The sequence below is a fragment of the Brienomyrus brachyistius genome, chromosome 1 (genome assembly GCF_023856365.1).
Source record: "Brienomyrus brachyistius isolate T26 chromosome 1, BBRACH_0.4, whole genome shotgun sequence".
NCBI lineage: Eukaryota > Metazoa > Chordata > Actinopteri > Osteoglossiformes > Mormyridae > Brienomyrus > Brienomyrus brachyistius.
The window spans coordinates 31,851,985-31,864,115 of NC_064533.1; the positions used below are offsets into that span (position 1 = coordinate 31,851,985).

The 12,131-nt window shown below is 42.6% G+C and overlaps 1 protein-coding gene across 2 annotated transcripts in view; it reads right to left on the minus strand.

The window, feature by feature from the left end:
* LOC125740237 (PHD finger protein 21B-like) overlaps positions 1 to 12,131 on the minus strand; it is a 70,414-nt gene that overhangs the window by 3,723 nt on the left and 54,560 nt on the right. For both annotated transcript variants that reach the window (XM_049011139.1, XM_049011131.1), the window contains 8 exons: positions 11,275 to 11,367; positions 8,535 to 8,882; positions 7,165 to 7,296; positions 5,005 to 5,056; positions 4,389 to 4,465; positions 4,220 to 4,274; positions 3,201 to 3,223; positions 566 to 724 (listed from right to left, as the gene is read on the minus strand). In XM_049011139.1, coding sequence (XP_048867096.1) covers positions 566 to 724; positions 3,201 to 3,223; positions 4,220 to 4,274; positions 4,389 to 4,465; positions 5,005 to 5,056; positions 7,165 to 7,296; positions 8,535 to 8,882; positions 11,275 to 11,367 — 939 coding nt within the window. The remainder of the gene's footprint in view (positions 1 to 565; positions 725 to 3,200; positions 3,224 to 4,219; positions 4,275 to 4,388; positions 4,466 to 5,004; positions 5,057 to 7,164; positions 7,297 to 8,534; positions 8,883 to 11,274; positions 11,368 to 12,131) is intronic.

Sequence of the window (12,131 nt, forward strand, 5' to 3'; positions counted from 1 at the left end):
TAACAAACCTTAGACAATTTTATTTAGTCCATTAACCAATGGTTTTAAAAAGCTGATCGAACTAAAGGTAGCGTAAGTTATGAAAAAAACCGTGACTACATATTTTACTAAATGGTATAATAAATAGTAACATTCTATTGTTCTGTTCTTAGTTGAACGAGTAACTTCCCGCCTTTAAGACTGCGTTCACAGTAAGCCATCTTTCGGCAAACATTCCAAAGAAATATTGCTGATACCAGCAGTTTCTTAAAAGGTTGTTTTTGGACTCTGGAATGGCCTCTATTCAGCTCAAGCAGGGATCCTCTCATGAACAATTACCTGCCTTTCTGGTTATTATTTTTGCAGAGGACCGAGATGCAGTTGTACGGGGTTCTTCTATAATAACAAACACTGCAAGGCAGGGGCTGTTTATTTACAGCTCACATGTATCTATACCCAGACAGAGCCAGATTTTTAGATAGGACATTAAATTAGTGTGGCTTGTACAACCATGATCTTCCCTTAAAAACACGTTTTGCCACGTCTCTCAGAGAATGGCTGGTAAAGGGTGATTGTGGAGGCCCACCTTCTTCTGGCACTTGGGGCAGGTCCAAGGGCCCTTGGGGGGACTCCTGAGGGGTGGGTGGAGGCAGTCGAGGTGGTAGGCTCGGGTACAGTTGTGGCAGGGCTGCAGATCTCCTTCCTCCTTACATACGGCGCAGTGCTCATCATGCTCCAGCAGCTCCTGTCACATAAACGGAACAGGCCAATCACAACAGTGTAGGCGTGGCATCCAGACAGGCCACACCCCTCAGTCCCAATAATTCTAAAAATAAAATGAAGAAAATTAAGTGAATTTGTGATTCAGTGTACAATTAGATGGTTTTCGTCATGGTAACTATTGCTCCTGTTGGAATTAACCATCACCCATCAGTGTGAACAGTCTGACTGTTTTTCTCCTTATACACAATGGCCATTGGGAAATGGGTGCTGTTATCTTATCTTTTTTGTCTAAAATTGCTACTGGAGCTATAAACAGAACAAAAATAAGATTAGAAAAGGGTGGAGGTCAAAGGAAGTATGGTAATCTTATAGTAATCTCACTTCATATTGTCCTGGGATAAGAATGAGGATAAGTGGAGACTTCTGGAAAATCTGGCAACTTTTCAGAAATCACTTCAGAAAAACAAGAGAATGTGAGTCCAAACAGCAGGCATCTCCTGTGTGCCATGCTGGAATGGCTTCAGAAAATGAGAAGCAAAAACAAGAGTGGAATGACTGGAGGTGTTTCTGCAGCTTCTTCATTCTTCTGGATAGTTAAAGATTTAGAACAAAGATGTATTATGTATGTGATTTGATCCAACACACCTACTGAATTTATCCATGGTTGGACTCATTTGATCGGTATTTTCATGTGCTCAACATTACAGACAGTCTGAGCGGTCTACGGATGTAGTTTTAAGATTAAATGTTAATCTTAAAGAGATTAAATATTTTTAAATTCATTAAAAATTTATGATACTGTCAGATGCCTCTAGTCAAATATATACAACAAGGAGATAAGATCATCTGGGTTTTAGGAAGGTGCCGGACCTGAACTTGGAGAAGCAGCTAAAACACCAGTCTTTTCATGTGGTGTCACTCTGCCGAGATGCACCACTTGGAATGACCCACCCCTTCACAGGTGAGTGAGGAGATCCTGTCAGCCTCATGTGCCCACCATTAAACATGTCTCAGCTTTCACTCCCCAGCCCAAAACACCTAATTAACCAATCAGCAGGAATATCCTGGCTCTGGGGCCCGCTGTGATGAAAAGGGGGAGTGTCGAGCATCAAGTTCACCATACTGCACAGAAATACTGGTGATCTCCCGTACTGCACCGGCATGGCAGCAGAAAGGAACACCAACAGCTTCGGCGGTCCAAATAGGCCGAAAATCCAATGTCTCAAAAGGGCAAAGGTGCGCAATTAGGGAATCCGGTAGAAAAGGTACCCATATATCTGACATTTACGTCTTACAGCTGAGGCAGTTACAAGCTCAGTTCCAGGGGCACGGATGACGGCTGGAAGTGAAATAAATGAGTTTGGAAGGGGGAGGGTTAGCTGTAGAACATGTTCCTATGTCGTGTTTGACTCTAGCTATCAGAAACTAAAGGCCGTCTCCTGAAATAACAGCATATTTTTCAGGGGCGGTGTTAGAATATTTTGCCCGGATCTGTGATATTTCATGTTAATCCTGGAAAGACGATTGTTTTCTAGCAATATACAATCATTTAATTCATTCAGTACATTCACCACAAAGCTGTTCTAATGCAATTGATACATTAGTACCCAAGTCTGAAATAGTGTGGTTTCGCATTCAAATTTGTGTGATTTTCAGTCAGAGAAAATAAGCGAACTATACCTCAATATGGTTATAGTGAGAAGCTCGCAAAAACAGCTATTCAAGTGAACGATAGTGATGTCTGATTCGTGCTTTTGAGCCCATTCTTTTCAGTGAATCTCTCAAACTGGTTTTCATATCTAAAATAATCAAACCTTCGTACCTCCACGCATTCCACAGGTCAAAGTCTTAGATTCTAAAACTCTAAAAATATTTGACAAATTATAATATAAAAACAGAGCCGCATTTTTTTAATTCACTTACATTTGCTTTTCATGGACTGTCTGTAGCCACGTTGCCTTTAGTGCCCTTCCACATAATCTAATCTGATGTATTAGTGTTGTTTGCAAACCCAGCCGCATGATGGTTGTGGCTCACTAATCCTGACTAACAATGGCCAAAACCATGCTTCATGAAGCATTTCCTGTATTTTCTGAACACACTAGATGGTGCTCTCTGCTCAAAAAAGTACTTAAAACATGCCCAAAACTAAACCAAGAGCACCATCTATTGGGGTAAAAAAATACAATAAATGGTTCATGAGGCATCATTTTGGCCATCCCTACTCTCGCCTCTTAGCAATTAGCAAGTTCAGCGCATTCGGTTGAATTGGTTACTAGCCAATTCTCTTGGGACTCATGAGACCCATAGCTGATGTTTATGATACAATTTATTACTGTATTAGTATTATTTCATATTTAAAATGCAGATAATTATATTATTGGCCACTTGTAGTGCTGTTTTCATTATGAAACTCCCCACATGAAGGGGGAGGTTTGGTAAAGTGGGAAAGGACCTGACACTTGAAGACCAGCAGGCCACTCACAGACACCACTTACCTTCCAGTTCAAGTCCTCAGTGTCTAGCGTGCGGACAGGAAGCAGATGAAAAGGGTTAGTAGCTTGAAACAGGCTCGGACAGACAGGTCAGCATTAGGGTTAGAAGATCAGTCAAGCGAGGCCCTTCTGAAGAGTGATATACTTATGGCTTATTTATCTGCAACAATATCCCCCTCACCCATTATAATATATGGCACGGCAGCAGGTGGGGTCAAGGTAATAGTCTAACTTGTAACTGATCTTGCGGTAAACACTTTAAAACTAATGACCTGTCAGCGACAAATTAGTCCCAGTTTTGATTGGCTACTGTACTGGAAGTTACTCAGTATGTTTACATGCACACTAAGAAAATCGAATTATTGTGTTAGTCCGACTAAAACCGGACTTTTAAAATACATGTAAACGTTAGTCTAACTGAAATCGTACTAAATCGAATTTCTTAAAATCAGTCTAAGACACCTAGATAATGTGATTGGGAATCGATTTACTCCGGCATGTAAACGTTCAATCAGACTCAAACTGGCCTTGATGCTCTTCGCAGGCTCTACAGTTTCCCCCTGGGCTTTGACCCAGAAGTAATAAAAAATGCCGGTACGCAAAAGGAGCTCAGAGCATAGCAGAGGTCATGTTGCTGGCGCACTCCAGCACCATACGGCAGTGTCGTCTGCCTTCGGATAACCCCATAGCCACAAGAAACAGAGTTTTCAGCCTTTGATCCAGCTGCATATATGGGGGAAATGCCATATAAAGTTCCAAGTTGTGGATTTAAAATCATCTTCTCTAATGTGTCTCTTTTTGATTGCCTCAAAGCTGCATGTAATGTTTTTGAATCCTTTGCTAAGCACTTCAGGGAAACCATTTTGTGAAAAGGGCTGTGGAAGAATGAAATGAAAATCCAAAGTGCTTGTGGGTGTGTGTGGGGATACAGACTGTAAGGTGTACCGACGCTAATATCTGCATGTGTTTGGTGATGCTTTGCCCTGCCATTCCAGGGGTGTCCGGCGGCAAAATTGTCGCACCTCTTGCAGACAGGAAGAGTGGGTTGTTCAGGAAGTGAGATGCATGGCGTTTGCGCTGGGAAGAAACAAGCAGAGAGCATTATATTAGGGCCTCCCCTAGACTCAAGAAGGTTACCATGGTCTGTCATGCAGGGCATGTTTCCCAGCATGCACTTGGGCCAGTGCTTACCTCAGGCTCAAACAGGCCGCTGTACGCAGGATTGGCTGTGCTCCTTCTCTTCCTCTCCTGCCTCTTGCTCTGGATCTCTGTAATGAAATCAACATCCCGTCACGTTACAGTTAAAGAGGCGAATTCAGCACTCAGAGTGAAAACCAAACAAATTCATTAATTAATATCGATAATGAGCCCATTATAGTAGCTTCACAAATGAAACCCCTGTGCTGTGGACAATAACGGTGACGGGAATTGTCTGGGGATTTAATAACGCACATCTCTCAGCAGGATGTACTCAGAAAGTACTCATTAGTATTCATTTAGCAGACACTATCTTTAAACCAAAACCAATTTCCTAACCTTTAAATTAAAAATGTGTGCTTAATTCAACAGTCAAACATTATACATCAGTAATTTGGGTTAAATACTCAGCTAAAGGGTAGGACTGAATGTTTTGGTCACAGTTTAGAAATGTTTAACTATGCTTAAAAATTAAACGGTACTTTTCACAATAACTAATGCCAGGGCAGCTTTAAAAATCAAGTGGTTTCACTCTCAAAGAAGTTTCACTATCAAAATCAGGCTGTAAATAACCATAGATTCAATCAGTGCACGTGTTCAAGGAACTCACCTTCCAAATAGTCAGTGGTCACCAGGCCAAGAGCTGTCATGAAGGCAATTTTCTGTGGGAGGACAGGCACACTGGTTAGGCCGTAAGAGATGTATTTGAGCTCCACGATTCCAGAGACATCCTCTGATAGGCTAGGGCTCAAGGTGATCAAGGTAGCATATCCCTCATAAGGTGTGTCAGACTACTGTTGCTAGGGGCGGAGTGAATGAGGGTGCTGTGAGGGCTCATTGGTTAATGACTGAGTTTCATGGGTGGGGCTAGAACCGATCACTGCAGGACAGTGTCCTGTAATTATTTATTTCTCCACACAAGCGCAACACTTGCGTATCCACGGAAACGTTCACAGTTCTCCGGTCTTTGGTCAGCTGGCTGGCATGAGATTTTCAGTTCAAAAGTCTGCACATGCATTTACATGTATGTAACACTTTTATTACCTTGTAAATAGTCTGTAAGGTTTGGACACTCTCGTCAAAAGCATCCATGTTGGTATTTAAGGTGGACGCTAGCGAATCGATCGTGCGCAGTGTGTCCAGAGCCGCGCGTACAGTGCTGTACGGCCGCAAATTGGAGTGTAGCGGGCGTTTCACCAAGGAGGCGCACAATGACGTCAAACACGTCATAAAAGTGCATGTGCAAAGTACGTGGCCTGACCAGAGAACCACGACCGCTTCCGTGTACGCATACGCACAGTGGAAACGCGAATGTTGCGCTTGTGCGGAGAAGATTGAGGAGACCTTTACTTACACGTTTATTCAGAAAAGTTCATGAAGCTGTGTCATTGCTTTCTGGTCAATGCTTAAATATCCACACCACTCACTCGGTCATTTATTTTAAAAACAAAAGAGTTGCAGTGAAGTTACTGATTTATGCTTTATTGTACTGTCATCGATTGCTATACATATAATTATGTGAACTTTAAGGCTAAAATAACACCTGACACGTTTTGTGGACAGGAGCCGGCTTGAGGGATGAGCTGGGATTAGCCAAATGGATGATGGGATGTAGCCTGACACAGTTCCCAGACACCCCTTCTTAAGAACCCCCCCCACATACACACCTCCAAAAGCTCATAAATGATTTAAAAGCTTCACAATTCAGCTGTATGCTCAGTCTCAGAACAGATTTGGCAAAACACAACAGCTTCTTCTGTTGAGAATATTAATACTTTACAGTTATAGAGGAATATTTCTTGAAGACTCAGGTAGGCAATGTCTCACGTTTGACATATCTCCCATTTGACACATTTCATGGTAGGTACACATCACGTGTGACATATGTCACGTTAGACACGATATGTTTGACAGATCTCATGTTAGATACATCTCCTGTTAGATGTAATTCTGCTTTCCAACTGTCAGCCTCACACACAGGAATATTTTCATTACAACCATCAATCCAAAATGTTTTGTACTCAAGTTCTATGATATATCTAGAATGAGTGTCTGTCTTGAGAATCTGAGACTATGGTACTGGTATACAAGACCACCTCTAAGGGTACGCAGAGGCAGTAGTGTTCTTAAGCATTGATTATAATGGTGGTATGTGGGTCCCTTCATTCAACAATTTGTACCATCACCGTACCACACAGCACTAACTTTTCCCCCAGAATCATTTACGTGTTCGGAGACGCCTTCCTGCCCACCACTGATTTAATTTCGCACTTGTGGCATTCTTGTTGGCTTTAACGAGTCTGGCCACTCTCTTCTGACCTTCTCATTAACAAGGTGTCTTCAGCCACAGAACTAGCTGGGTGTGTTTTGTTTATCGCACAATTCTATGTAAACTCTACACACTCCAGCATGTGAAAATGCAAGGGGGGGCCAGCTGTTACTGCTATACTGGAATCACCATGTCTGGCACCAACAATTACATCACATTCATAGTCTCTTAGATGAGGAATACTGGGTGTCCTAATGTTCATTTGAACAGTAAGTGAATCTCCTATTTCTGTCTAGGGTATGTATTGAGTTGCGGTCACATGATTTGCAGTTTGGATGAGCAGGCTGTTTGCGTTCGAAATAGGAAAACAATATCTAAATTAAAAATAAATTTTAATTAAATATTAGTAATTTGTTTTATTGATTGGGACAAAGCAAATGGTCTTCAGAGTTTAAAATTGCTAGCATTGCTTCTGAGACAGAAATGGGGGGCGGGCCCTACCTCTGGATCTTCCTCTCGTTTCTTCTTGGAGGGAGGGGTGTTTGTGGCTGGGGGGTCCTGGGTGGGGCTGTCAGCCTGCTGGCCAGGGGAATTCTGAGGGCTGCCGGAGGCCTTGGGCTGGATTATTATCACCTGGAGGAAAGGGGGTGACAAAGGGAGGAGAGGAGGGGGTGACAGTCACTACAGGGGCGGGATTAGCAGCTCTGGGCTACTGTTGATCCAAGGTAAAAACCTCACTAAGGAATACTGCTAAGACAGGAATTATTTAGGAAAAAAAACAAGTCACTTGCAATGGTAATACACACGACCAGGACAAGAGGATGGATGGATGGATGGATGGATGGATGGATGGACGGATGGCGGATATGTCGGTATAAAACATTCATTCATTCATTTTCCATGGTTCAGAGAGTAAATCCAAACTGAGACTGTGTTTCAACCAACAATTCGAGTATAAAGGCTCATTCACAGATTACTGAACTGATTGGTTGAAACAAAGTCTTGGTCTGGAGTTGTTACTTTATGAACCTGAACTTTCCACCACTGTCTACAATATCTGAATAAACAACCATCTTGAAATGAAATGCTCTTCTTTTTTGCAGCAAAATATAATCATATTATAAAAGTGTATGTTTTGCTAGATTTGCTAATCCTGTTGAAAAGCTCAGTTGTCATATCAAGCAAATAATATATATTTTTTTGAACAAAATGAGATTTTAAAAAGAAGGTTAAGTTCCAGGCTTTAAGATAAGACGTGTGTAAATTAGCAGCATTCCAAATGGAAGGTAGGTCTCCCATAATGCCACACTGTGCAAGGAGCACCGGCACAACCGCAGCTGTCTGGGCTTCTAATGCAGTCATGTGACACATCACCGAGGATTCCATTCGCTCTTATAACAGACAGAGACATTCACAGGCACATGAGTAATTCTTCGAGAACTGCTCTATTGCAGCTGGAATCCAAGGCTAATTACAAGTCCATTCAATATACCAAGCACTGGATTATCCCCAGTTTGTATGCTCCATTCACGACATAACCTTTCAACTTCACAAGAAAGCCATTACATTTACAAAGATTAAATGCGAGTTTTAATGTGAAAAGGTTATCCTGAAAAGGAAGGAAATGTGAAAATCTGAAAATTGTGTCCAAGGCCTCAGGTCCCCCAGTGACCCTGACGAGGATAAAAGGTTTAGAAGATGGATGGATGAAATTTCCAGCTGTCTAAAGTATCTTAAAACAGTAACACGCCTGTGCGTGTGCAAAAGTTTGGGGTACGATGTGCAGTGGATTTAAAATTGTGAACTGAGCAGAGTGTCCCGTCTGCCAGGAGTTGACCAATGAGGATCTATATGATGGAATTAGCTCTGACCTTGTTATCTGCACTGAAGAGCAGAGGCTGCACCTTGACGGTCTCCGATGAGGCCGAAGAGGAGGTTGAGTGGCTGGGCGAGGCGGCGATGATGGCGTAGGCCACACCAGCGCCGCTGACCCCTGTGGACATGGTGGGCGAGGCTGGAGATGAAGCAGGGGCAGACTTGCCGTTGGGCCGTCCCGCGGGGCTGAAGGTGCTGTTGGCAGTGGGCAGGGCTGGACCAGGGCCCTGGCTCTTGGAGCTAACCACAGCAGGGGCCTTCTGCAGGCTAGGAGGCTGGCTGGACAGCTGCTCCTGGCAGGGGCTGTGTGGGAGGCTGTCCGGGATCAGCGTCTTTGGCCTAACCTGCGGGTTGGTCACAGCGTCATGTCAGCAATACATTTCTCCAGAGTGCCTTACCACCCTGCCTCTTTAATTCAGCTAGAGGGCAACATAGTAGCTCAGTGGGTGGCACCGTCGTCTCACACGTCGAGGTTTGAATCCTCCCTGCACTGTGTGTGTGTATGTGTGTTTGTGTGTGGAGTTTGCATGTTTCCTCTCATAGTCCAAACCCATGCATGTAGGCATCTCCTAACTGCCTATAGGTCTTGTATGTATGTACCCTATGCTGGACTGTCATCCCATGTAAGGTGTACCCCTGCCTTTTGCTCATCTGGCGGATGGAGGAACAGCTAGATATTTTGGTTAAGGAGGTAGGAACCTGGTACTTTATGTACCAACATGCTACCTTTATGTACCTCATGCTACCTTTATGTACCAACATGCTACCTTTATGTACCTCATGCTACCTTTATGTACCAACATGCTACCTTTATGTATCTCATACTATTTTTATGTACCTCATGCTACTTTTATGTACCAACATACTACCTTTATGTACCTCATATTATTTTTATGTACCTCACGCTACTTTTATGTACCTCATGTTACCTTTATGTACCTCATGCTACCTTTATGTACCTCATATTATTTTTATGTACCTCATGCTACTTTTATGTACCTCATGTTACCTTTATGTACCTCATGCTACCTTTATGTACCAACATGCTACCTTTATGTACCTCATGCTACCTTTATGTACCTCATATTACTTTTATGTACCTCATGCTACTTTTATGTACCTCATGTTACCTTTATGTACCTCATGCTACCTTTATGTACCAACATGCTACCTTTATGTACCTCATGCTACCTTTATGTACCAACATGCTACCTTTATGTATCTCATACTATTTTTATGTACCTCATGCTACTTTTATGTACCAACATACTACCTTTATGTACCTCATATTATTTTTATGTACTTCATGCTACTTTTATGTACCTCATGTTACCTTTATGTACCTCATGCTACCTTTATGTACCTCATATTATTTTTATGTACCTCATGCTACTTTTATGTACCTCATGTTACCTTTATGTACCAACATGCTACCTTTATGTACCTCATGCTACCTTTATGTACCTCATATTATTTTTATGTACCTCATGCTACTTTTATGTACCTCATGTTACCTTTATGTACCTCATGCTACCTTTATGTACCAACATGCTACCTTTATGTACCTCATGCTACCTTTATGTACCTCATGCTACCTTTATGTACCAACATGCTACCTTTATGTACCTCATGCTACCTTTATGTACCAACTGCTACCTGCTGCCTTTTCTTGAGATCAAGAAATCCAAACTTCTGTATCCTCCATTAGAAAAACTTCCACAAAGGATCATCGATTTACATTTGCTAAGCTAACTTCCTGGAACAGTCTAGAACTGCCACCTCACTTTTAGACTCCTTTAAAACTAAGCATCTCCTAAATACCGCTGTACCAGATCTTCCATTCAGATAGTCAAATGATATTAAATTACAGGTGTGGGTCTGAATTACGGCACAGTAGATCCTTTCAGGGCGTTAAGGTCGTTAGGAGCCTCGTCAATCGCATCCTAATGTGCCTGTAATATTCAGCACAGAGAGAACACCAAACAGCTCGCTGTATCTATGAAATAAATGCCTGAGTTTCCTCTGCGAATTTCCATAGTAATGCCTTTGCTGGTGCTCAGGTTTCACTCATAAACCCTTCACTTTCACAAGGGGGCGTTTTGCATTAGGAATTGTGTGAGTGCTGCCACCCTGTGGCCAATGAAAAACTTGTAATGTTGTCCTTGCTTGCATTGCACGTTAATGCATTAGTGAAAAAATAGACCGCAGTTTCTCGTCCTGCTAATTCCAAAGTGATTGACAAAATAGCATTTTCGTATGCATGTTGGCAGCCACAGTGGTCACACTGTGCAGTTAACTGGCGTATAAGTTAACCGACACGGACTGAACAATCCTGCATTGCTCATCCTTCAAGGACTCGCATATTTACTGTATTTGCCACGGTTCTAATAATAAATCTGTTTTTCTTTGTTTCTCTTCTAACAGTGCAGTGCAGGAATTTAGCAGAATGTTTCAGAGACTTGGCTGTTTGGCATCACAGTAACTGTATAACATCACAGATGGCCAACAGCATATTGTGGAGGATGGTGGTCAGGTTCAAACCATTTCATCCATGTGACTAGTTGTGAATGGTTCATTTGACAGACACTCATAAACACATTTTCCTCATCTGCAAGGGGACAGCAGGAAGCTTGCGTTCCCGATTCTTCCCATACACCCTACTCCAACCCCAGACCCCAGATCGCCTTCATCCAGCACTGGTGATTTTGAGCCATCATTGGACCCGGCGTGGGGTACCTGAGGTAGCAGTGTGGAAGCCTGGCCGGCCAGCCGCTGCAGGGAGCTGACGTGAGGCACCTTGATGGGCACTGCTGTGAGGGTTCCCAGCACCTGTGTGGAGACAGACAGATCCTGAGTGGATCAGCTGGACCATGCCGTCTCCACGCCTCACCCCACTGTGAAAACAATCTGCTCTGGGAAGTTAGGACAGCTGTGACAAACACCAGCAACCGTGAACACATGAAGGTCATCTTTAATCCAGTTCTCATTTTTTCACGCAGTTTCTACTTGACTTACTTTTGACAAATGTGGTCACAATTCCATTAAATTCAATTCATTTTTATATAGCGCCTTTCACAACCCTCTGGTGCTTTACCTGGGTGTGTTGTGATACATTCCTGCACCATTCATACAGGAATTACCAAAAAGTACATTTTTAAAGAGATTATTTTATTATCAGCAAATAACATAGGTAAAACTTCCACAATTTACACACCAGGATATGCTTCTCTTCACGCTGCATACCTCAAGGGCACAGAAGTTGTCCTACTTAGACGTGGAACATACAAGTCCCAAACTGCTATGTTACCTACCGCCTACAAAAAGTCCAGTCAGAAGAGCATTATCCTCCCAAAACTAAATGTCTGCTGCACACACAAAAAAGCTTCTTTCATTCTGTTTGAGGGACAGACACGACATGGTTATGCAAAGACTTCAGTCAACTGCATAATCATCATACCATGGAATTCTCCCATCATAAGTCAAAGAATTTCCCCGGACAACACCATTTTTTGATGTAACCTGATTACAATAAAGGAACAATAACCTGAGGCGCTGCATTCCTCATGCCAAAGGGCAACACAAATGACTCGCAG